General features: G+C 51.2%; 3 protein-coding genes and 1 long non-coding RNA gene across 9 annotated transcripts; all 4 read right to left on the bottom strand.

Annotated features, from left to right (window-relative positions):
* Positions 1-5,997: 5,997 nt before the first annotated feature.
* On the bottom strand, positions 5,998-10,305 carry LOC310918147. 4 transcript variants are annotated; one of them, XR_014591603.1, is made up of 5 exons: positions 9,562-10,305; positions 8,961-9,261; positions 7,651-8,454; positions 6,652-6,777; positions 5,998-6,399 (listed from the first exon to the last, which is right to left on the bottom strand). It is a non-coding gene; the product is annotated as an uncharacterized lncRNA (long non-coding RNA). The 4 variants fall into 4 exon arrangements; XR_014591604.1 differs by having other exon boundaries at positions 8,268-8,454; XR_014591605.1 differs by having other exon boundaries at positions 8,268-8,410.
* Positions 10,306-13,600: 3,295 nt separating this feature from the next.
* Positions 13,601-18,888, bottom strand: FBLIM1 (filamin binding LIM protein 1). Its single transcript, XM_083877085.1, has 9 exons — positions 18,149-18,888; positions 16,879-17,182; positions 15,886-16,103; positions 15,373-15,506; positions 15,169-15,280; positions 14,910-15,079; positions 14,639-14,817; positions 14,426-14,543; positions 13,601-14,125 (listed from the first exon to the last, which is right to left on the bottom strand). The coding sequence occupies exons 3-9, from the start codon at positions 16,076-16,078 to the stop codon at positions 14,012-14,014; spliced, it is 1,020 nt and encodes a 339-aa protein (XP_083733211.1). The 5' UTR covers positions 16,079-16,103; positions 16,879-17,182; positions 18,149-18,888; the 3' UTR covers positions 13,601-14,011.
* Positions 18,889-19,004: 116 nt separating this feature from the next.
* TMEM82 (transmembrane protein 82) lies at positions 19,005-22,158 on the bottom strand. The gene is made up of 6 exons (XM_083877087.1): positions 21,970-22,158; positions 21,825-21,897; positions 21,435-21,609; positions 20,293-20,701; positions 19,518-19,705; positions 19,005-19,411 (listed from the first exon to the last, which is right to left on the bottom strand). The coding sequence occupies exons 1-6, from the start codon at positions 22,046-22,048 to the stop codon at positions 19,346-19,348; spliced, it is 990 nt and encodes a 329-aa protein (XP_083733213.1). The 5' UTR covers positions 22,049-22,158; the 3' UTR covers positions 19,005-19,345.
* A 277-nt stretch (positions 22,159-22,435) lies between these two features.
* SLC25A34 (solute carrier family 25 member 34) lies at positions 22,436-24,953 on the bottom strand (the record flags this gene model as incomplete). Of its 3 annotated transcripts, none has more annotated exons than XM_083877089.1 (5): positions 24,042-24,953; positions 23,441-23,506; positions 22,934-23,086; positions 22,709-22,748; positions 22,436-22,617 (listed from the first exon to the last, which is right to left on the bottom strand). In XM_083877089.1, exons 1-5 carry the CDS (start codon positions 24,495-24,497, stop codon positions 22,436-22,438), a joined length of 897 nt encoding a protein of 298 aa, XP_083733215.1. In that variant the 5' UTR covers positions 24,498-24,953. The 3 variants fall into 3 exon arrangements, with proteins under 3 accessions (XP_083733215.1, XP_083733214.1, XP_083733216.1); XM_083877088.1 differs by having other exon boundaries at positions 22,709-22,843; positions 24,042-24,935; XM_083877090.1 differs by lacking the exon at positions 22,709-22,748 and having other exon boundaries at positions 24,042-24,945.
* Between the last annotated feature and the right edge of the window lie 439 nt (positions 24,954-25,392).

The raw sequence follows: 25,392 nt of genomic DNA, 5'->3' as shown, positions 1-25,392 counted from the left end.
TGGGCTGGGGGAGCTGTAATGGGGAGCTGTAAGAGACAGAACAGGTCATTGCATTGCAAGGACAAGGTCCCGCTGGCACAGCTCAAAGGGGCTTCACCCAGCCAGGGTCCCCTGCTGACTCCCAAACCTACAGCTCCCCCAAATCCCATAAGGATTTTAAAATCCTAGGGCACAAACTACTTTCATTCCCAGGTGAGCACACACCCAGCCAGTGGCCACTGGGCAGACAAGTAAAAAAGTAATTGAGGTGATGGCAGTGAGGGTCCCACACTGCCTGTGGCTCTGGTGTCTGTAATGGCTGCAAAGGTCAGAGCAACAAGAACCGCAAGCAGGGCTGCAGGGGGATCACCATACCCCCTTGGCTGCTCCAAATGCTTCATTCTGCTGAGACAGGGACGACATGTCACCCTGAGACACTTTCTCTACCAAAGCAGTGTGGTCGTGTTGTCCTGAGGCACTTCCTCCAACAGAACAAAGACCCCGTTGGTGTGAAAACCACAGATGAGAAACTCCCACTGTGAGAAGGATTCACCTCCCACTCCCCCACGGGGGTTGGCAGAGCTCATTAATTAACATGGGGTACAGAAATTGCCTGTTGCCAATATCACCCATCTCTAGTTGGCTGACACATCACATCCCAGCTGTGCAACGTAGAACTAGACATTTTTTAACCCACGAGATCTTCTTTTCCACCAAAGCATGCCACTGCACTGATAAAACACCTCTTTCTATGTCCCAAAAGGAAAATGCCCAACCACTTCCCTCTGTGTGACTCTGAGCAGCTTTGAGGTCAGGATAAAACACACACCCACAGCCACAAGTGTTGGTGTTTAAAGCCTTCACTGCATTCACCACAGAGCAAACCTATATTTCAGTATTTTCCATGGCTAAAGTCTCCTGATGACATTTTGATATTGATCAAGCACATGTTTTATTTGTCAGAGCTGCCTCTTGCCACTCAGTCCAGCGGACACCATAACCTTCCGGCAACAAGTCCACCTCGCTACTGGTCAAAGTCACCGGGCTGTAGTAGCTTAACAAACATGCAAATCTCCTGATTTAATCAGATCTCTGACGTACATGGACTTGATCTGTGGTGGCTTCAAGTCTTATCCCTAACTCCAGCAGCTGCAAACCCATCCTTTGGCAGCCCCATGCCTCAGTTTTCCCGGTGATGATGGGCTCTGCAAAACTGGGATCTACTGATTAATTAAAAACCACAACAACTCCTTGCACACAAACCATCTATTGTTTAAAACGTGATGGAGCCACGTGCGCACAAGAAAATGTGCTGCCAACATGTTTCACCACCACTTCCAGTGTGGAACTGGGCTCAGCTTTCCATTTTACCTGGTGGGAAGCCCAAGGAGTAGTTTGTACATGTCTCTACCTTTAATGGGTTGTCCATTTCAGAGGAGAAAAACCCAAACAAAACCTCCAAAAATCAAACAATTTTTCCATTACAAATTCTCCCTCTGTGATGGAGTACAGTTGCTGTAACTGCAATTCCAACTGTTCTTCCTCCCTGCTGGGGTGGCATCTCCGAGGGACATGAGGAAACCACACTAGCTCCCAGGTCCTTCAGGGAATCTCACATGGAATCACTGCTGTCACCTGGCCATCTTACAGGACATGCAGGGGCTAGGAGCTGTTGCAAACAAAGTCATCTACTCTGTCGACTGGAGAGGGTTGAGACAAGTGCCAGGAGGGTTCCATTTACACAACTGCCAGCTGGAAAAGGAGCACAGAGCTTGGCTGGTGACACAAAACAAAGCTCTGGACCATTTCACTTCAAATGCTTTGCAGTGAAACTGTTCCTAGTTGTGATGGCACCAGCAATGCTGCTGTAACCAGATCCCCTCAGCTCAGTCGAAGATTTTAAAGAACACAGACCCAGACTGGAGACCAGAGCAGGTATGACCCTCCCCTCAGCAAGCCAGAGGGGCTGTGATGAAGGACCAACACCATCCTTGTGTCTGCAAAACAGAGACACATTTGTGCCAGCAGTGTCCTGCCATGAGTGACAGTGTGTCCTGCCCTTCCCAGGGGCCAAACAGCTGAGGAGAAAGGGACTTAAGCTGCTCTCCATGACCCGATGGCCCTCGGCCTTTGGGACACATACTGCAAGGAGCAATTTAAATTACTCCTGGGTAGCTAAGAGCCCAGCTATCTCTGGACATTTCAGCCAATCCTGCAGTTAAAACATTTGGATGTTTCTTATCGATGCTTGGAGAGGATTAAAGTACCAGGCCATTTATTAGTGAGGGAGCAGGTTATAAACCCATCTCAGCTTGAACACCACATTCATGTCAGGAAAAGCAGGGCAAGAACAGGGCAGATCAGCCATTAAAGGTGTGAGAAAATGAGGCTGCCATATAAGGAGCTAATAAAGTTAGCAGCTCTCCAGTTTGAAGGAGGAAAAAAAGGGCAGGAGAAATGGAAAACATCATTGGAGTCCACACAGCAGTCTCTCTTTGAGGAGGAAAAACCAATAAATAGAAGAGGGCAGACACAATGCTTCAAAAGGCAGGTTTATCCATTTTGAACACAGCACCTTCCCGAGCGGCAGAACTGCCACACATAGCTGAGACTGCTCACCAAACATTTCAAAAAGCAAAGATTAGATACTGAACAAGGACAGAAACAGGGCTCTGTCTGCTCAGACCATAACTTCCTACCCTCAGGTCTAGCTCAGCCACATCTCTGTGTGTCATGCTGGGAAAGGGGGACATACACCTCTCCCTGGCTCCATCAGCCAGGATTCATGGGGATCTGAAAAGGAACACGAGGATTATCCTCATCACCAGTGCACAGCCAGTTTCTTTGCTTTTTGTAAAGGAGGTTTCCCAGCAAAGAGCGCCAAGAAACATTCAGTGTTCCTTTGTTTGAGCCAGCCAGCTCCAGCCACCATCTTGTCAAGGTGAAATGTATTTACTTGCCTTCCTTGCTCATTGATTTTATTTATTAAAAGAACATTATGACAGTTGAATATCAAATTCCCAGCTAGGCTTTTATCTCATTTTGAAGCCAGCCTGAATTATTGGCCTAATTTTATAGCTTACCCATTCTGCTTTATGCTCATTTTCTCTGAGAAAGAATTGGTGCTGTTTGATATTTAGGCCCATTTGTTGCCAAGACAGAAGCTATGGCTTAGGAGCTGAAAACACTTGGAGCACAGAGCTGGGTTCTGAAGCCTTAGCCAACACAAAGCACAGGATTTACATTAATAAAGCTCTTGATTTTGGTTCTTTTTGAGGGTTAGTGCTCCAAATCTTCCTGATGAGATGACTCTGTGCAGACAACTCCCTTCACGTTTTCAAAATGCAGTATTTAGTAATTTATTTTCTGACGCTCTTCCCTGTGGTGTTCTTATCCACAGTGCCAGGGATAGGAGCTGCCACAAAATGCTACCATTTTAGCCAGTGGCTTAGCACTAGTCACATCCCACAGCCCAGTATCCAGGCGCCCCTGGACTTCAGTTGACATTGAACCCGTTTTTATCTCTATATTAAAGCACATTAGTAGCAGAACCCAGTGTGATAGTTGAGCTACACAACCAAAACCCACATGCATAAGATTGCAAAAGAATTCACTCTTGCTTATGGTGTGGTAGATAATATATTAGAAATAACACATTTCTTTTAGTGTTGTTGGGAAAAAAATGGGCACATCACAGTGCCAGCTTCTGCCATGCTTCCCCTTGCCCCCAAACTCCTGTACAACCACACACCAGAGAGCTGTCTGCTCACCTCACAAGGGTTCTCCCCAAACACAAGGGTTTCATCACTAGACAGGACTATAGCCTTCCAGGCTGCAAAAGATTACATTTTAAGGGAAAACCAAAGAAAATAAACATAAAAAAAGACAGTCCCATGTGATTTGATACCCAAACAGGACAACTAGAAAGGATATAAATCCCCTAGGACTGGTTAGATCACTGAATCCTGTATTTTGCCATTTTTAACACCTAGTTGTTGTATTAACTCTACATTCAGATGTGATTTTTTACCAGCATGCAATGCCCAGGGGGAAAAAAAATCTCAGAAATTACACTGGAAATGTTACAGGACAAGGCTTTGGCACAAACCTGACAGCTCAAACCTGCAAGCTACAGGCTGCTCTTCCCACATCCCACATTGGATTGAGCAGCACATCCAGCACAAAATCAACACCGAACCACCACCATCTGAGCTTCGGTTTTGTCAAACACCATTTTGATACCACAGCAACATGAGTGTTTAAATGAAGAGGAGTGACCCCATGTCTGTGGAGTTACCACTCCTTCACTCTAGAGAAAGCATAAAGAGAAATATTTGTGCATCAATACCTGCTGTGCTCTAAAGCCTCTCCTCCAACACGGCATTTGAGAAGTTTCTCGTCTGCCTTTGGCTTTTTTCTTCACCTCTGCAGATCTCACACTGCAGCTTTTTAACTCTTTGGGCTAAAAGCAAAGGTTGAAAGACAGTGGTTTTCTCCCGTGCAGAGGAGGAATGGAGCTTTGTAACACTTTTTGCCACGGGAAATTCAGGTTTTGTTTAGCTTGGAAATATCATGGATGTAGCTGGAGTAACTCCTCAGGGTGGTAAAAGTTCAGTGCTCACAAGGCAATTCTCAGTCGTTTACCCTAAACTGCCAAATGAAAGTAATTTAAAGGCCCACAGGGTGTGCCAGCCTGAAAAATGTGGAATCATCCCAACAGGCAGCTTCTTGCTCCTCCAAACCTCCCTGCCAACAAAAGCCAATGAAGAGTACAAGGTGTATCTTGAAACCAACCCTAATGAGGGAATAAAATCAAAATCTCTGTCCACACTGGTTTGTTCCAAACAAGGCTTTAGGCACAGGAGCTACAGCCACTGTTTACACACCTACCACAGGGAGCAGGATATGAAATCTGGCCTGGCCACCTCATCCCCACCCTGTGCCTAATTTTGGCCAGAAAGAAGGCTGTGCTAGAAATCCCTGCAGCAACCAGTCAGCGAAATAATTTCTCGTAAGAGACTTCTCCAGAGCTGGGTCAGCCAGTGGCATCCACGGAATCCTGATGCTATATCCTCAGTAAGGGTGGCTAATGACCCCCAGCACTCCCTGTGCACTAATGACTGCGGGAAGCTGTGCCTCCAAATCATATATGACCTGGCAGAGACCAGCACCAGGTGCTTCTTATTACCTTTGCAACACATCAAAAGAAATGACACTCAGTAAGGAAGTGGGGTTTCCCTTCTCCCAGCCAGTGAGCAGGACTTTGAGGAATGGAGTAATAAACCAGCTGCATCTCACAGGAGCAAGTTCACAGAGGAAAAAAATGTGATTCAAAGGGACCCTGATCTTCATCAAACACCACTTAAGATGTTCAATGCTCCCTCCGACCTCCACTGCCTTTGCCTAGCAAAATTAGGAGGAATAGCCTATCCCACATAGGTCTGTAGGCTTGGAGGGAAAGGGGCCCCACAGTTTTGCTCCCTGTAGGCACCCGCTCTCCCCACCCCTTTTGTGTGTATTTTTTTAACATGCCACACATCAGCACAATGCTGACAAGGGCTTTGTATGTTTTCTGCCTATGCAGCATTTCAAGACACACAACTCTGGATTTTTTGAAAGGGAAAGGGGGAGGGAGCTGCCCTTTGCTGTACTGTTTAATTGCACCGCTTGCTCTTCTGCATGACCACAGGGAAGGGAAAAAGAATCCAGGTTTAAAAACAGAACCATTTTTAGCAGCCAGAAGGGTCAAACTTGGTCTTCTCACAAGATAGAGTGGAGTTCAGAGTAAAACCTAACAGAGACAAGACAAAAATTATAAATCACCAGGGTTTCTTCTCTGGAGTTGGATGTGACCCCAGAAAACAGCTCATCCATCCTCACTTGCTGCTGTTACAATCTCCACATTTGCACACCTGCCAATGCAGACTCCAGCACTGAAAAAAAAAAGGAGGGAAATGTCTGGAAAGCTGGTCTGTCTGTTTTTCCACCTGCCAGGAGCAGCTCAACGAAGCCCGAGTGGCTGAGCTCCAAGGAGCACCGAGCAGAGCACATTACCAGCCTTCTGGAGTTCCTCTTTCACATGCACATGCGTGATATGGACAATGCTGGCAAACAGCTTCCTTCAAAAATAAGGATGACTAATCCACAGCGGTGCCACTTTATTTATTTATTTTAAAGGGCACAAGGCAGAGCTTTTTCCAGAAGCATCAGTCTTTGTGAACCAGCAAGCAGTGGGAAGGGGAAGCCCTGAAACCCACTCATACTCTGCAGAATGAGGTAACCACTGTGGGTTTGCGCGGCTCGTCTGTGACATGCAGACTGGACACACACTTGCAGGCGGCAAGCCTTGTCCCTCTGGCAAGGCCTGATCACACTGCCTGGGTGACTCCTGGATCCCAGAGTAGTCTGTAGGAATCTGCCCTGGAAAGAGGTTACATAAAAAATACATTTTTTTCCCTTGGAAATAAAACAAACACAAAAACCCAAATAAACAAAACAAAACAAAACAAAACAAAACAAAAAAAAAAAAAAAAAAAAAAAAAAGGAGAAAAAATAACAGAGGAAAAAAAAAAGGCATAAAAGAGCTTTAATCCACAACTGCAGCATCCCCCCGGGTGAGGGGATGTGCTGGAAAAAAACGGGGTGCAGGGACTTGGGATCAAAGTAGAGCACCTGAATCACTCAGTGGGCCAGTCTCCCCCAGCAAGGTCACTCTAGCTCACAGGGACACACAGTACTCCAGTGCAAAACTGTGGTGGAACCGCAGTGGAGGCAGTGCTGCAGGAGGTCACTTAGGGACTGCAAAAAGGGAATGGATTAAAAATAAATAAATAAAATCCATAAGCAGATGTTAACTGACATGCAGCAAATCCACAGCTCAGCTCTGGAAAGCTGCGTGGTTGGCAGGAGAACAGCCCAGTTCCCAGGACACAGCAAATACTCTGCATCTACAGATTTAGATTACAGCTTTTAGCCAGACCCACACCCCACCACACCACCCATCCACCACCCCCCACCCAAAAACCACCAAACCAAATTTGTCATCTTTTTAAGAAAAAAATTGAGAAATTGAAATTGAAGTTTGCCACCAAGGTGATTTTGGGTGGTGGCAGCATTAAATACTTACCCATCTCACAGCCAAGGGCTGCACAATCTGAAATTTGGGTTTGCTAACGGTTTGGAAAGCTTTCCAAGGAAGGTGCTGTACGATTGTAAATCCTTCCCGTTATTAATAAAAGGGAGCTATTATTCCAGCTCTAATCAAGCCTTGTCTCCAGCTGGGCAATTTTAAAATGCAATTCAAAACACACACAGGAAAAAAAAATTATGAGGAAGCTTTGGGGGGAAAAAAAAAAGCGAAGGAGAAATGGGAGGGGGGAAGGAAAATAAAAAATAATACTCCTGCTATTTAAAATGAATTCCGAGCAGGAGCATGCTGGGGCGGGGAGGAATCCCCCTCCCACCGCCTGGGAAAGGTCACTTATGCCATCGGTGCCATGGCCACGCCGGAGCAGGGCTGCGGCGCTGCCGGCGCTGCCAGCCCTGCCTCATCCATCTCCATCAACGACCGCTCTGCTTTCCATTTATTTAGAGAGGAAAAAGAAAAAAAAAAAAAAAAAACCAAAAAAAACAACACCCCACGCCACAACCACCCCTCCAAGTCGCAAGCACCTCCCAGCGCTCTGCTTTCAAGGCTGGAGCAAGGGGGAGAGGCTTGGAATGAGGCTCCCAGCCAGGGCGAGGTGGCGCATCCTCCGCATCCTCCTCCTTCTGCTCGGCACTGCGGCAAAGGCGCCGCAGTGGAGGCTCCCCGCCCCCGTGGAAACTTCTGGAATGAGCAGTTAATCTGGAGAGAGGAGAGAAACCTTTATACCCGCAGAGGGGAAAGGGAAAAAAAAAGAACCCATGTAATCAAAGGGAGAGGATTGCACAAGGCCGAGGAAAAATAATAGATGTCTGTAAAAGTGAAGCCCTCGAACAGCTCTCACAGCCCCGGCTCGGGAGGTGGTGCAGCCGCCTTGGCTCGAAACAAAAAACAAAACGTCCCAACAAAGCATAAAAAAAAAAAAAAAAAAAAAAAAAAAAAAAAAAAAAAAAAAAAAAAAAAAAAAAAAAAAGAGAGAGAGAGAAATGGTGGTGTTTGTAGCGCGAGATGGTGGGATAAAGGAGCTGATCCCTCCTCCTGGATCTACAGCAAAGCTGGCCATTGCGGTTCCACTTATCCTTTTTTTTTTGTACAATGAATTGTCTCATCCGGACTATTCGGTTGCATTTGCAGCTTCACTTACTGCGGTTTGGTTTTGTTGTGCTTTTTTCCTTTTTCTTTCTTTTTCATTGTTTGTTTTGGTTTTGTTTTTTCTGGGTGTATTTTTGACCTCTTTTTCATTAAAAAGATAATCCTTCCCAAATCTCTCAAGGAAAATCTACATCTCTGTGGAACAAATAAAACATTCAGGCACAAACTTCCATCTCGGACTGTAAAAAAAGAGATGAATTGGTTTTCGTTATTCTTTCTTCTTTTTTTTAATGGCTTTTTTTTCTCCTGCTTTTAGGATACATTGTAGTAGGAAACCAATGGAGGAAAACAAAGGTAATATATATATAGAATGAAAGATATATATATATATGGGCCAAAGTTACAGTGATTATATATAATAAATTATAGTTTTTAGGTATGCGGGCTCATTTTATATTTTAAGTAGTCCCTGGGAAAAGGTAATATATAAAAATATTAATTATTTAACAGTATTTATATATTTATATTTAATAAATATAGACACGTATTTCTGTATCAGTAGAAATAAAAGAGCATCTATATGGGCCTAAATCTGCAATTCTATGGGAAAAACCCCAGTATTTTTAGGAATGTAGCTTTTAAGAAATAAGAGGCAATGTTATAGCCTGTAACAACACTGATGCAGGAAAAAAGGGTAAGGCAACATTAAAAGAATATTTAAAACAATAAAAAAGAAGTGTGGTACCTTGGCTACAGGCTCCAACAACGTGTGGATGTTACGGTATTTGGGTTTTTTTAAATGGTATTACCACGTCTGATCACACCAATATATGATTTTAATTAAGCGAATGGCAGGCAAACTGTCTTGGGGAACAGGCGAGCAGCGATGGCTTCTTCCCATACTACTCCAGCTCATATAATAAATCAATCCTCGGGCGTTTGGGACTTGTTTTTTTTTGTGTGTGTGTTTTGTTTTTTTTTTCTTTCTAAGTGTTTTTGGGGATTTTCCATGCTATGAGGAGACCGGGAGATGGAGGCTTCAACCCCTGCAAAGGAGAAAAGCGGTGGAAAAGCAAAGAATTAGGCATAAAACTACCCACCTTGGGGGTGCGTGTGGTGATGATGAAGGGAAGGGTGGGGAGCGTGTGGGAAGCGCAATTCTGGGCCAAAACCCCTCAGCTGTGAGGGGGAAAAAAAAAAAAAAAAAAAAAAAAAAAACCAAAAAAAAAAAAAAAAACCCCACCTTATTACGGGTAACACTGGGGGAGCGGGTGAGGTGAAGGGAAGACGACATGGGGCTCCGCCGTGGCCGAATGAAAACGCGCATTTCTGGCCATTTTCACTACCTTTTGCAAAGGTGGTGAGAAAAGGGCAGGAGGGAGAGGGGAGTAAGAAGAAGGCCAAATTTCACCCGCAGCGCTTCCGCCGCCCGAACGGAGGGGATTCACACAGGATCAGAGCCCCTCCGGCCCCGCAGCCTCTCCTCGTCTCTCCTTCCCCCCGCTCTCCGCCCGCCGCCATTTTGTCGCCTCAGTGGCGCTCCCGCGGCCCCGCCGGGCGGCCATTTTGTGAAGTGAGCACGGGGGGCGGGGGGCAGCGCCTGAGGGGCCATGAGGGACAGCCCTGGCCGGCACCGCCTTTTATCAGCCCAAAACCTCTTTTCCATCCTTATTTTATCTATTTTCTTCAGGATTTTTTCTTTTTCGTCAGGAAATACTTTGTCCTTAACTCCTTGTCTAGAGTTCTATCGCTTCAGGAAAAAAACCAAAAAAACCAAAAAAACAAAAACAAAACAAAACAAAACAAAAAAAAAAAAAAAAAAAAAAAAAAAAAAAAAAAAAAAAAAAAAAACAAAAAAAAAAACACACCAAAAAAAACACCAAAAAAAAACCCAAACAAACAAAAAAAATCACCAAACCAAAAACAAACAAAAAACCCCAAACCTCATACTCAGACGAAGCAATCCAATAAATGACATTAAAGCATATTCCCCAGCTTGGCTGTGAGGAAAAGTTTAACTTCATGGAGAATTAAGGGATATATAATTATATGATATATATTTATTTCCCACCCATCTCCACTTTTTTTCCACTCAGTGATAAATCCCCAAGGTCAATTATCCGCCTTGACAAAGGGGATAATCTCTTTGAAAAATATCCGTGGTTTTGTTTCAATAAAACACCTCAGTCACACTGTTTTACTGCTGTTTTACTGGACATTCCAGCAAAATAGATATAACTTAAACCACTCTTAAGCCAAACCTGGGTGAAAATTGTTAATTATCAGGAAATAGAGCTGCAGGATGCTGTAATCACTGATACAGTGAAGGAAATCTGGGATATGAAATAGTAAGACGCTGCTCACGGGTGTGTGCTCTGTGTCTGTTCTCAAAAATAGGGTGGGTTGGGCTTTTTATCCTTCATTTTATAAGGAAGCCAGTATAGCACTCGCAGCCTGGTAACGCGCTTGCGCACTCACCTCATCCCTTTTCCATCATGCTATCAAAATCAATGTGTTTTCAAACTACATTGTGGCAGTGGGTGGTTCAGTTTTGCCAGGAAAACTGGGGCGAAAGGAGAATATTAGCATACAGCCTTTTTTTTTTTTTTTTTTTTTTTTTTTTTTTTTTTTTAAATATACATCCCACCTGTGCTGCATGAGCTGGAGAAATCCATGCTTGGGCTGTTTCTGGTATAATCTCTGCTGGTTTTTGCCTCTCCCAGAATCTGCAGGATAAGACTACTTTTCATTTAAGAATTTTTTTTTTTTTTTTTAGCTGTGGCAAAGGAAACTGCAGAAAATAGGTCTGAATGCTCTGTGGGGAAGAACAATGTTGCAGGGAGCTGGCTGGGATGTGACTGCCATTAACCTGGGAACCAAAGGAAAAAGCCAGTTTTCCTGCAGCTCGTTCTATCTTGTTTGAGAAAAATTATCACTAGCACCCGACCTTGGTCACAGCACCTTTTCCAGCCCCTTTATCATCCCACTTTCCTTGCACCACACTACAAATCTTCCATTTTCCAAAGGAACCCGCAAAAAGCGTTTTTATTTCATGAAGCAACACTTTAACCACTGATTTAAAACCACTATAGCTGTGTCTGGCAGCTCCTTCTTCAATTTAAAACCTATTTTTTAAAAATCAGGCAGTCCTTTGAGTTGTAAAAAGATAACCTTTAGGCTTTTTTTATGAGACACACCGTCATATTCCTGGGAGCAAGTTGGCCTCTCATCAGAGTGAGAGATTGGATGCCTTTGCTGGGAAAGCCTGAAGAAATTTTATACGTGGGCCACACCCAGCCTGAAGTGAGGAAATATTTGCATTTGCTGCTCCTTGGAAGGCAGCCAGGCCCTTCCTGCTCTCCTCAGCCTGCCAAGAGGGATTGCAAGAGCTGACAGGCGTATTGCAGCAGCCAAGGGAGGGGCTAGAGCCATTCGGAAGGTTGTGATCCTCTCTGCCCTTTGGCACTGCCACAGGGACAAGAAGAGGGACTTTGAGAGGGTTTTACACCTGGGTGGTCCCGGGGGAGGGGGGGACTCCACAAGGCTTTGGAGCCCAGCCCCCCACCAAATGTTATTTTTCAAGGCAGGATGTGTGGTTTGTTTATTTTTGCAGACCTGGGTGCTTGCACAAATGCTCATGACAGGGTGAGGAGCCCAAGGAGAGGCTGAGCCATTGCAGCCCATCTGCATTTGCTCAGCAGCAGGACAGGATCCAGCTCCTGCAGGATATCTTGCGTGCAGCTCAAAATTCCTAAAGCTCCTCCCAAGGGAAAACATGGGGCTGTGCTTTTCAGGCAAAGCAATGCTCCCCACGCCTCAGCTCGTAGTGCTTCTCCCTTTATCCGGGAAGAAGACAGCTTAAATCCGCCTTTTTATCCTCTTACCTGTGTCCATGTATCCCTGCCCCTTGTTACCCTCCACTCCTGAAAAACCATGCCAGATCTGACCACACTACATCCCTTCACCATGCTGCCAAAATCTCCAGCAGCGCCTTTCCTTTCTCCTTGCTTTCCAGGACCTTCTCCAAGGCTGCCTGTAAATAAAAGCATTTCCCTGCCCATCTCCAGCCAAAAATTCTGCAGTCCCAGTGCCAACAGCCCATGCTAGAAGGCTCCAAGAGGGAAATACCCAACTCCTTCCCACCAGTCCTCTGTGGAAGAGTAGTGCAGCTTGCAATAACACATCCAAAACACCTCTCAGCATTGCACTTCCATCCTCCCCAAAAACCTTGAGTGGAAATATATCCATATTACAAAAAACCAAGCAGCCCTTTGTCCTCTGGGCCTTCTTTTTCCTTCTCTCTTTGGCCACTGCCACATCTTTTTACTTTTTTGGCATAATTTTGATGCCAGATTTTCCTCACAATACAAGAAGTTTTGGAAACTTGAGAACTGACTTGGAGCATGGGAATTCCTTGGCATGGAACAAGGAGTTCCCACCCAACCAGACCCAAAGCCACCAACTTAAGTGACCAGGACAGATCACAACTTTTTAATAAATATGTTTGAAGCAAGTTATGACCTGATTGATGGCCTGGAGATGCTCAGTAATGAACACTGAGTAACCAGCTTTGTAGACAGGGAAGAGTCGTCAGGAAATAGTTATTGATGTGATTAATTAACCATCATTAACCCCTTCACTCATAAACACAGCACACACTGGAGATGTACGTGATCCAGGAGCAGCTGGTCTGGTGGTTGTTTTCTTTGTTTACAGCTCCCATTTTCCATCAGGAAAGCATTAAGGATCATCTCATATGCTCTTGCTATTTTCTGCTCTTGATTTGTGGCTTTTTAAACACTTTTGGTTAAAAAGAAAGTTAAAAAGTTTCTCTGCCTGGTTTGCAACGCCCTGGCAAAGAAAACCACTAAGCACCGGCATCATCGGTTGCACAGATGTTGGGCATGCAGAGAAATGGTCTAATTTCTGCTGTTTGAGGTCTGGACTGAGAAGAGATCAAAAAGGTTCTGCTAGCAGAGCGATAAAATCTTGGATAACGTGCAGAAAGCGGACTGTCCATCTTTCTCAGTGTCCCGGCCCTGCGGGACACTTTTACCTGTTTTGCTGCCCGATGGAGGAATTTGTGCTCCGGCTGCCCTCTGCCGGCTCCGGAATAGATAGTCAGCAAAAAAATCCCCCCTTTTATCAACACCACGAAGCATCGCCAGACCCATATCCACATCAAAAAAACCCCACTTGGCGCTCCTCTAGGTGACAGCAGCATCTGCCACATTGCTACACCCAACTGTTATGGACCTGAGTGACTCAACTTGCCACATCTAGAAAATCCAAAACCGGCTTCTTTTCCTTATTTTTAAATTTGAATTTGATAGGTTTGGAATGCAGGGTGAACAAAAGGAATGAGAGTTTTTAAACTTTGGGGTTTTATTTAACTGTGAATAACTAAATCAGTGCCTGCTCTCCATAGAGAGAAACATTTCAGTGAAACCCCAAGGAAGCTCGAGAAAAAAGAAACACCACCCAAGAAAACCAAACCGGCCTTAAAAAAGGAGTTTTAAAAAAGAAATAAGGAATAAAACCTCCACTCCTCATTGCTGCTTCGTCAGGGCATTTTATATTCATCACGAGCGCAGAGCTGTGCTGGGACATATCCACAATTCTCCACCCTGCCAGCCCATGAGGTCAGGGTCCTGGGGATATTTTCGTGATGAAAATCCAGTTCTGCAGTAATTTGGGGGTGCAGCAGGCACCCAGGGTCAGCCATGGGGCACATCTCACTGGAGGCACCCCCTCTTTGGTGCCTGGCACTGGAAGAGGTTGATGAGCTGCAGGGTCTCAGCAGGATGACTCATTGCGCCAGCGGACATGGCAGGACTTGCAGAGAAGGTGGTCATCCAGGGGGTAGCACCCGTTCTCTGTCAGCTCCAGTGACAGGGGTATCCTGCAGCTCTGGGAACAAGAAGGGAAAAAGAAGCCACCTTTTAGGGGTCCCTTGTTGCATTTCCCCACAAAACCTACCAGCATTCTAAAAAAGTGACAAATTACATCAAAAGCATGCAAAACTGAAGTTCTCCAAACACATTATCATCACCACCACCCAATTTATTTATTTTCCCTCTCCCCATTACTTGTAAGATAAACTATGGGCTGAAAAATAGCCATGGGTGCTGCCATCCCTGTGTCCATGCTCAGCTAAGGCTCAGTGCCACCCCCTTGACTTTGGGGGCACCCCAGCCCCCCGGGCCATACCTCGCAGCAGTAGCAGCTCTCATGGAAGCTGCGTCCCAGGCACTCGATCTTGTAGGTGTCCTTGTCCTCACGGGGGACAATGGGATGTTTGCAGGCGCTGCACACTGCAGCATATTTCCTGATGGAGCAAACAGGAGCAGCGTGAGCCCCACGGGGTGACAGGGATGAGCTGAACCCAACTCCCAGTGTGGGAGACGCTTGCCCATTGCCAACCTGTAGAAGTCGGGCACGCAGTACACGTCACCCTGCCCATCCACGGCAAAGCTCTCAGTGCCAATGGCCTGGCTGCAGGCAGCGCAGGAGAAGCAGCTGGGGTGGTAGCCCTTGCCCAGGGCATGGACAATGTGCTCTGTGATCAGCCTCTGGCACTTGGCACATTTCTCCAGCGTGGCCTGGAGTTTAGGGAACACATGCCATGAGATACCAGCCCACATCCCAAGGGATGTTCTGAGGGTGCCGGTTTTACCCAAAGGAAGATGAGTACCTGGAAGCAGGTGTCGCACATGGGGCACCCATCTCTCTGGAAGTAGTGCTGCCCAGCCAGGAGTCGGTGGCACGTGCGGCAGGTGAAGCAGTCAGGATGGTACTGCTTCCGCATCGCCTCAACCATTGGCTCCCGGGGGCCCAGCACTTTGTGGCAGAAGGCACAGATGTCTGCAAGAAGCAGGGAGAGTGGCTGGGAGCTGCATGCCTCAGTTTCCCTAAGTGGTGATGAGCCCATGCACAGCTGGATCTCCCCTTACCTCTGGAGCTGTCCCTCTCTGGATACCCATTTGCATCCTGCCATTGCTGCTTGCCTGCTTGCTCCTGGCAAAATGTGGGTGGCTTCAATTTAGCAGGGAAGGTGGAAGGGGCCTGGCAAGTGGGGAAGGGCAAAGCCATGTTAGTTATACTCCTGCAGGTGGGGAAACTGAGGCACTGGGGGGACTGCACTCTGTTATCTTCACCTGGAGGGTGGTGGGTGCTGCAAGGTCCAGTTGCTGCAGTGCCAGACCCAGTGCCTCCATGGACAAGGGCTGGGGCACTTCAGAGAGGGGGAGGAGTGGTGGGGATGAAGGTACGGGGGCCACCGGGTGGGTTTCTGCAGCAACAGACAGACGTGGGGGGTTTAGAGGGTCAATAATGTCAAGTAACACTGAATCACAATAACAGTCTGTCACAGTAACACCCCAACAGCTTTGCAGCAGTGCTCACTGACCTGCCCCAAAAGCAAATGCCATCGAGGCAAGAGGGGACAAACAGTGCCGATAAGCACCTGGCAATGGAGAGCAAACACAGCCCATCCCCAGGAGCCAGATCCATGCTGGTATGGGTGCAGGGATTTGGGGAATAACTCCCCCCAAAAAATAGCCCCACATTCCCTTCCACATGTGCATTCTTTGGCAAAGTATCTCCACAGCCTCCTCAGCCCCATCACCATCCTCCCACACTGCTCACAGCCCCCTGTGGACACCCCTCACCTCCACTGGGCAACATGGGGGGTGACAGCAGGATCTGGGGGTGATGGGTGCCAGGGACCTCAGGACCATCTGGCTGTGGCTCCCGTTGGGTTTTCTTCTTGGTGGCTACATCCCTCCGTGGTGGTGCAAGGGTGATGAAGACAGATGAAGCGATTCTCTTCTCCACTTTCCCTGGCAACATCGCTGAAGCCATGGAAGGGCTGGATTGGGGGTTGATTCTAGGGAAAATAAGAAAGAAAAAGAGTAAAACTCACAGGCCTACTGGCAGCTCCTGAGCCGTGTTGCCCTTCAGCATCAACTTGCCTCCCTCCTCCCGGAAAGGGAGAAGGAACAAATGTCCCCATCCCACGTCACAGCAGTAAATGGTCTCATGCCTGGGAGGACACAGGGTACAGAGTCCAGGTGAGGCAGCAACTGATATCTCCCGTTTTCACACCTCTGTGGCCAAATCCCACCTTTTCATAAGCATTTGAATCCCCTGTATTTCCTCTTATTGCTCCCACCCACCTGGGATTAAACTCCCCATGCACAGCAGGAAATACCAATCTTTCCTTTTTAAAAAGAGAGCTGCAATGGAATTTTGCTTTTGCAACCCCTTTTTTGGAATCTTTCTACATCCCCATTCCCTCCCTCCTTACCCCCAATTCCCTGCCAATCGCTTCCAGCTCTGCGCATCCCCCCTTTTATTTTTCCAGGTGGGAAAACTGATGCATGGTGCTGTGAATCACCACATCCCTGACATTGACACATCCCCTGAGCAGCACCCGGCAGCACAGGCAGGATTTGCCTGACCCCGAGAAACCCTACTCAGGAAGGAAAAAGGCTTTTTATCCAACTTCCCAAAGGGAAAAGCAGCTGTAGTGAAGCTTCCCCTTCCCAAATGGAATGGTTTTTGGGGGAGTGGGGGGGAGGGGAACCCTGAGGCTTTAGTCAGGGTGCTGTGTTGGTGAAGCAGGATTCATCCCTGAGGTGAATCAGCAGCTTGAAAAATACCTGTGTGATGAGTTCCTGGTCTCATGCAGCTCTGTTCCCCAAAAATCCCACTCGTGGGGGTCAGCACATCATTTTAGGGGGCAGAGAGACTTCCCGAGGTGGGGGAAAAGCTTTGCGATGTTCCAGCCGGTGACTTCAGCCTCTGACTCAAGCAGGGAAGGGATTAAAGAGGAGAAAGAACCCCGAGCACTTTGCTCCCTCTTTTTTTTCCTCCCTCCCCGCAGGCTACCGGCCTTCGTCCAGCCCCTCACCCGCCAGAGCCGCCGCTTTTCCTCCTCCCCAGCAGAGCTGTGGAAAACCCAATCTAAAAAAGAAGAAAAAAAAAAAAATTCTCCGGGGTTAATGGGAACCATGTGCTCATCGCATTCTTCTTTGTGCTGGGGCTGTCGGGATCCCGGCGGCCCCGTGGCGGCACCCCCCAGATTCCCCCCAGCCGGGGGCCATAGGGCTGGTCGAGGCTCGAGAAGTGCATTAATGGGGGTCCCCCCCTCCCCATGTAGCTCTATCCTGGTTTGGGGTGGCCAAGGCCACACTCAAAAGGACCCCCCTGGTTTCCCTAAAATCTCCTGGGATGGGACATCAGGTGGGATTGATGGAGATAGGGCCACATGTAGGGTATCCCCACAACCCCCAAACCTGGGATGGGACACAGCCCTCTAGCGCTGTACCTCAACTCTGTCCCCTGCCCTAGGGACCTCTCAGAGGGTGCTCCGAGGACGCTCAAATAAAAAGGGATGGGATGGGGATACACAACGCTTTGTGTCTCTTCTCTCCGCATCCTGAGTGATCTCACTGTCCTCTTGTCACTTACCTGGGCGGGGGCCTTGCAGCCGGCTTCCCCGGCATCCCCTGTGTCCCAGCGTGCAGCCCCACAGCTCCCTGTCCCCTACCTGGCAGTGCGCTTTCCCCTATGGGGCGGTGGCCCCACCTGTCCCCCTGCTGGGAGCACCCCATCCCCTCCCCGAGAGAGTCCCCAGTCCCTTCCGTGGGGACGGTTCTTGGTCCCCTTGTCTCATCCCAGGGTGACTGTGGTCCTAATCCCACCACGTGTGGGGTCCTGTGTCCCATATTAGGGTGTCCCCTGTCCCCTCCTGGCGGGGGGTCCCCATCCCACACCTGGGGTGGTCCCTACCTGAGGGTGGTCCCCGTCCCCTACCTGGGCCGGTCGTACCTTGCGGGTGAGGTTCTCTGCCCAGGGGAGGGGGGGGGTATCGCCTCCCCGGAGGTGGCCCTGCAGCCCCTCGGGGATGACTCTATCCCCGTCCCCTACCTGGGGAGGCGGTGCGAGTCCCTCCGTGCGCTCCGCGGGCGCGGCGGGGGCAGCGGGAAGGCAGAACCGCCCGGCATCACCGCCCCTTCCTCCCTCCTCCTCCTCCTCCTCTTCCACCTCCCTTCCTCCTCCCCCCTGCCTGCCCCACACCCCCGGGCGGAGGAAGAGGCGGCCATATGGCCTTAGGGTGCCCCGTTCACCCCTCGACTGCCCCACGCTTCCTAAAGTGCTCCAACGGTGCTCTTTCTCTCCTCAGGGTGCCTTTATATGGTCTCGGGTTATGCCCTCCCGGTCTTCCTATGGACCCCTCTGAGAGCCCCACACACCCTCAGGGCACTCAACTCCAAGGGGTGCCCCGTGAGCCCCCCACACACACCCGGTGTGCCTGTGTATCCCAATACAGCCATAACACCTCCATATGCCCCCAGGATAACCCCTATCCTCCAATACAGCCCCAGTTAGTTACCCCCCATACAGCTCCATCCCCAAAATGCCCCATATGTCTTCTATGCATCCTCAGGACACCCATGTGGCCCCTAGAGCCCAAGCATGCCCCATAAACCCCTAAAGAGCCCTCAGTGCCCCAAACACCCCAGACTCCCTCCTGCTCCCCCCCCCCCCTGCATTGAAGGTCCATGCCCAGGCAGCCTGAACCCCCTTCCCCAAACTGCACTCCACCTTCACAGGGCCTGTTGCCCCCTGGCACAGCACTTCCCAGCCAGAGGGTCACCCCACTCCATTGCCTCAGTTTCCCTTCCCAAGGAGGAATTCTACCCACCTCCCTCAAAAACCTGCACCGCCACCCCCCGAAGTGCCTTTCTCATACAATGGGACCCCAGATTACTCCACCCATGGATTTTGCTGGAAAAAAATTTATTTTCTGATATTTATAACCCCCTGGAGGCCCCTGACAGTATGGCCCTGCAGCCAGCAAGGATGGGACATCTGTTAGCATCCTGCAATCCCACTGGGACCAGAGAACAAACCCCAGTAGTGCTGCAACACATCACAGGGTCCCTTAAAAACCAGAGGCAACATGAGTCTTCCCCCCGACCTCCTCCATCCCATGGAATAGGGTTGGATGCCTTCCAGGAGCCCTTTTTTCCTTAGTCCCCATGGGGGATCTGTGATGGGGGGCTTCTGGGGATGCCCAGCGAAGCCACCCTGAGTTTCTGCTGTCTGGTTACACCCTGTGACTTATCGGGACATCTCCTCCGATCTGGATCCCAACAAACTGTCCAAGTGAGGCTGCTGGTCAAAATCCTGTGAGGGATGGAAAGAGAGAAGCCGAAAGGCCTCTCACCGTGGCTTCGGGGCTGCTGCCAGCCCTCACCCCCACTTTGTGACAGGGAGGTGTCCCTCCTCTCACCTGCCTCCAGCATGACTCCAGCAGGACCCCAGAGCGGAGCAGACACCAGAGCTCCCCCAGCAGTGACACGAAGATGTGCAGGATGTCAGTCCATCGACCCACGGTGAGGAGTAGGATGAAGAGGCCACCCATCCGCACCACCACAGTCCGGAACACCAGCCCTCTGCCCGTGCTCTGCCGAGACTCCTCTGTGAGGACATGGCATTGGGGAGCCACCGTGGGGACACTCAGACCTCCGCAGCCCCACAATGGGGACACCAAGCATAGGGTGGCTTCACATATAGCCCATGTAGCCCATATACACCTCCAGTACATCCGATGTACCCCCTATACAGTCCCAGGGCACCCCATGTACCTTCTATACATCCCCAGTACCTTCTATGAACACCTGGAATGTATATACATAAACCCCCTACAGACCCCCAGGATGCCCCATATACCCACCCTTATGTATCCCCAGAATGTACCATATACCGCCTTACAGACCCCCAGCATGCCTCATAATGGGCTCTATACACCTCCAGCATGTACTATATATACCACCTATACAGCCTAAGGGACACCCTATGTACCCCCTGTATAGCCCCAGGACACTCCATATACTCTGCCCACATGCCCACAACCTCCCATCTGCCCCTATACAGCCCCAGATGTCCTCCAGCGACCCCATGCAGCCTGAGTATATCTCACATACCCCCCATTACACCCCTAACATACCCCATGGAGCCGCATGTGCCCCTCAGAACCCCCTGAAGTGGGCCAGCCCCCCACCCACCCTGCATGTAGACAACCAATAGGGTATAGCAGATGGTCAGCGGGGTCCAGAAGCGCACGGCCTCGCCCGTGGAGAGGAAATCACGGTTGATGAGCTCCACGGCAGCCAGGTCAGCCACAGCGAAGGTGAGGGCCAGGGCGTTGCGCAGCAGGCGCGGGATGCCGTGCCCCGCGGCCAGCAGCAGGATGCAGATACCACAGTAGCGTGCCCGGCTGTGCAGCTCGTACAGGGTGCAGACGTGCCGGGCCAGGCGCCGGGCGTGCAGCGCCAGCAGCCCCGCCAGCCCCGCTGCCAGCGCCAGGTTCCAGCTGCGGTGCGGAGCCCCCTCCAGCAGGAAGCTGAGGCCGCAAGAGACCCCGCAGCCCAGCGAGTACTGGCACAGCAGGTAGAGCTGGCTGCTGTGGGCACCCTGCAAAGCAGTGGGGGGGGCTAATGGAATCGGTGAGCTTGGAGAAGACCTCCAAGATCAACGAGCCCAACTGTTCCTCCAGCCGTGCTGTGTTCACCTCTAAACATGTCCTAAGTGCCTCATCCAAACACTTGTTGAACCCCTTCCAGGACAATGACTCGATGACTCTACCATTGCCCTAGGCAGCCTATGCCAGTGCCTGAGCACCCTACCCATGAAGGATTTTTCCCGATATCCAGTCTAAACCTCCCCTGGCTCAGCCTGAGGCCATTTCCTTTCATCCTGTCCCTTGTTTCCTGGGAACAGAGCCCAACCCCCACCTGGCTTCCCCCTCCTGTCAGGGAGTTGTGCAGAGCCACAGGGTTCCCCCTGAGCCTCCTTTTCTCCAGGCTGAGCCTCTTTCCCAGCTCTCTCAGCTGCTCCTGGGGCTCCAGCCCCTTCACAGCCCTGTTCCAACCTCTGGACACACTCCAGCTGCTCAGTTACATGGAGGTTCCAGAACTAGAGGTGTCGAACAGTGCCAGCACAGGAGACAGGCACTGCCCTAGGCCTGTGCCCACACTGGGACCAGCCAGGGGGCCATTGGCTTCCTGCCCACCTGGGGACAGCTGGCTGAGGTGCAGAGGGCCCCCTCCACACCAGAGCCCCTTGTGGGCGCTAAACAAATTCCCAATTTCCCAGCTCCATCCACACCATACCCCACTGTGCCTCAGTTTCCCCCATGCCATCTCACCTTGCCGAGGGAGAGGATGGTGGAGACAGCACGCAGGGAGAACTCCAGAACCACCAGCGCGGCCACACGGGAGCCCACCAGGGCCAGGACACCAGTCAGCACCAGCACATGCAGCAGCTCCAGCAAGGGCCGCTGCGCTGCAATCGCTTCCTTCTCCGCCTGCCTCTCCGGGTTGCTGGGGACAGCAGGGGGGGAATGCTGAACCAGGGGGGATGTCACCCAAAATGGGGTGACAAGCCTTAGTGACACCACTCTCTGTGCTTTGCAGCAGAGGCTGCAGCTCCTACCCTGCACCCCCCTGGTGCCAAGAGCCACCGCCCAACAGCAGATCCCAAAATCAGATCCCCAAACCCAACTTTCTCCCCAGAGGGGAGAAGGGCTGGTGCTTACTTCGCACATTGAATGTAGAGATAAACCTTCAGGAGGCTGCAGAGCACCGAGACAGCACAAGCACCCACCAGCCCTGTGGGGAAAGGCAGCAGTGGGTCACTGGTGTCCCCGGGGCTGTCCCCAGGCTACCCTCGGGGGATCTCACCTTGCAGGAGCGCATCCAGCAGTGCCCAGCCCCACGCCAGCCCGGGCAATGCTGGGAACCAGGACCCCAGGGAAAACATTTTAGATGGAGAGAAGCTACAGCGTAGCCAGGCCCTGGCTCCAAGGTCCGCCGGGCGGAGGCGGGGAGTGCCCCCCCTCCCCCGGCTAGTAAATCATTACTGGGGCAAGCCAGGGCAGCTGGAGCTCATCTCCTCTGGCTGGGGCTCCAGCTGCCCTATGGAGGTGAAAATTAGGAGAACAGGGATGTGATGCACATGGAGCAGCTCAGGGACCACCAGCACCTTTAACCTCCCTCCACCCCAGCAACTGCCATTCTCCTCTCCACCCAGGCACTGCAGCATTTCAGGTCCTGGCCCCCATCTGCACCACCCCAAAGACCCCAAAACAACACCAAAAATAGAAAAACCTCTTTATTAACATTGGTGGTGGTGGTGGCAGGATCTGTCCTACAGCCCTGGGGCTGCTAATGCTGAACCATGTTCCTGAGCTTGTCCCAAAAGAAGAGGCTGAGGACGGTGTGGGGGCCAAGGCGGAAGTAGACGGCGCCGATGCCCTTGTACAAGCCCAACAACCCCTCTTTGTTGGAGATTTGCAGAATACAATCCAAAAAACCTCGGTAGAGCTTGCCCTGGGGAGAGAGGAGCCAGCTGTGCACCCCTGCCAGATGCAATCCTGGGAAAAGTGGTGTGTCCCCTGTGCCGTATCCGGAATGGCCTTACTGTGCCGTCGGCGTGCACCGGCTGGTTGTAGAGACGGGTGCTGATCACGTCAAAAGGTGTCATTGCCACAGCCACAGCCACACTGCTCACCATGCCCCCCGCCAGCACTGCCGCCCAGCTGCCCTTCCTGAACCACTGCAGGAAGTGCCGGCATCAGCTCTTCCCAACAATAAAAGGGAGCACGGGGGGCCGGTGGCAGCCGGATCCGGCATATTTCCTGCTCACCTGGAGCTCACAGACCCAGTCCTTGGCGGAGGCAAAGGTGGAGAGCTGCACAGCTGAGCCCACTGTCACACGGGGGACGGCGCCCGTTACTCCCCGCCACAGCCCCACCACCCCGTGCTGTTGGTAGATGCTCTTGAAAGCACTGGAGATGCTCTGGGGAAGAGAGGAAATTGGGGAAAACGGGAGAAAATGGGAATGGTGCATCCCACCTGGCCAAAATTTCCCACCACTGCTGGTCATTGGTGACACAAAGCCACTATTGGCTTTGGAAAGATCTCAGGGGGGTCTGAATTCTCTGGATTCGGTATCACAGCCCCACGTGCCTGTCACACGCCCTCTGTTCTCACACTGTTATTTATAGCATCATTACAGGGCCAAGCGGCCAAACAACAGCTTTAAATTCCTGCTGACCAAAATAGCATCATCCCCACTGGGGCCTGGAGCATGCACGGACAAGGTCCCACCAAATCCTCTGTGTCCCCCCACTCCAACCCTGTCCCCACTCACCTCATGGTTGTGCTGGTGGCCCACGGCCATGGCTGACAGTGTCTGGGCTTGGAGGTGGGTCTTGACCTTGGGGGGGGGGGACAATGCCAGGTGACAAAACCCTCCAATGCCCCCGCTGGGATTGGCTGTGGTCCCCCCATCTTCTTCTCGGCAGATTTTGAGGGGAAGTTTCAGCTCCTCCGACAGAGGTGGGGGACACAGCTGAGTAGCCAAGTGGTAACTCCCGACTTTGAATCCTGTTTCTTTTACCCCTCTCACCTCAAAGGGACCTTGCAAACACCTACTGCTGGAGCTCTGCAACCTCAAAGAATCCTCTAAAATGGGAGGGGAGGAAACCCCCGCAATTTCTTTTGGGGTCATTTCCTTATGGGGGAGTTCTGTGCTGGTTTTCTGAGGGTGATTTGGGGAAGAAAGCAGGGAGAGAGCATGCACAGCACGGCCCCACATTGGGGGTGGGTGGTGAAGCGAAGCAGGGGAAGAGAAAATGCACCAAGCCAGTGTTTATAGGATGCAGCCAAGATGCCGAACCTTTTCGGGGGGGGGGTCCCCAAAAAACCCCCACACGCACACTCCACGGCCTTTGGGGCAGAGCAGCACTCACCAGGTACGCGGGGCTACCCACGATGGCTCCCACCGCCCCGGCAGCGGCCCCGGCGGCCACAGTCCCGCCGGTATACCCTGTCCAGCCGGCGTCCTCGGCGTGGGAATAGCAGTAGAAGCGGACGCCGTTCATGAGCCCCTGGTAGAGCAGCCCGGCCGCCAGCCCCTTCTGCAGTCCCCACAGCCCGTCCGCCCGGCACACGGCCACGGCCGCCCGCAGCACTCCGCGGTAGGGCCGGGGATACGTGCCCGGCGCCTGCAGCTCGCCCTGCAGCTGCAGCCGCGTCTTCACCACCTCCAATGGGTTGGTGAGGAAGCAGGCCAAGCACCCGGCCGTGGCCCCCAGCACCAGGTCGGTGGCCGGAGGAACCCCCCCGGCCGGGGAGCTGTTTTGGGGGGCGTACGGGAGTTCCTGCTGGGAGTCGGAAGGGCAGGGGGCAAGAGTCCCCGCCGCCATCCGGCACCTGCCCGCGGGGGCGGCCCCAGGCTCCACCTTCCCGAACAACCGCAGGAAAAAAAAAATCCAGGGGTAGCGAGAGAGAGCGAGCGCCGCCTCCTGTAAACCAAACCTCCACCCCCCCCCCCCCCCCAAAATCTAGCCCCCAGTTCGGGGACGAGATGTGAGGCAAAGGTCGGGCCTGGGGGGTGCGTGTCCGGCACCAACCGACACCAGTGCGCCCCCGGCAGCCGCGACCAGCAGGGGCCGATCTCACGTGATGGTGCTGCCCCGGGGCAAATAGAGAAAAGCAGGCAAAAAAAAAAAAAAAAAAAAAAAAAGCAAGCCGGGATAACATAAAAGCCGGGATAACATTGAAACAGAAGCGGAGGGAGAGGAATTTTGGGGGGGAGGGCACACGCAGTCACCCCCCACACCCCGGGAAGGAGGATAAGGACTGGAAAGGTCGCTGCGCTTATGGCCGGGGCGCGGGGGGGACTTGCGGGGGGCCTCGGCCGCCTCTCTCGGTGCTTTGAAATTGGAGCTTCCCGCGGAAAAATGCTGTGGGGGGGTGGGGGATGTCGGTGTCCCACCCCCTCGCCGTGGATTCCTATTTTTAGGGCAGCGCAGGGACCCCCTGGGATCCGGTTTCCCCATGTCCGAGGCACGGCGGTGATTACTGAGGGGGAGGACGTGTGAACCCCTCCATATGCCAGACTCCTTCCCTGCCAGTGGCTGCCTCATCCCCAGTATTCTCCCCCTGACAGTGGCTGTCCCAGTCCCAATATCCCCCAACACTTCCGTTTTGATGTCAGAACTCAAGGAGGGTTTATGGGGACAATGGGTGATGCTGCGGGGTGGCCCTATGGCTGTTTCTTTCTTGTCTGGACTGGACTAGATCTCCCAGATCCAGGGA

Source organism: Zosterops lateralis (assembly GCF_965231275.1).
Source record: "Zosterops lateralis genome assembly, chromosome: 22".
NCBI lineage: Eukaryota > Metazoa > Chordata > Aves > Passeriformes > Zosteropidae > Zosterops > Zosterops lateralis.
This window is presented reverse-complemented; position numbering and strand designations above follow the sequence as displayed.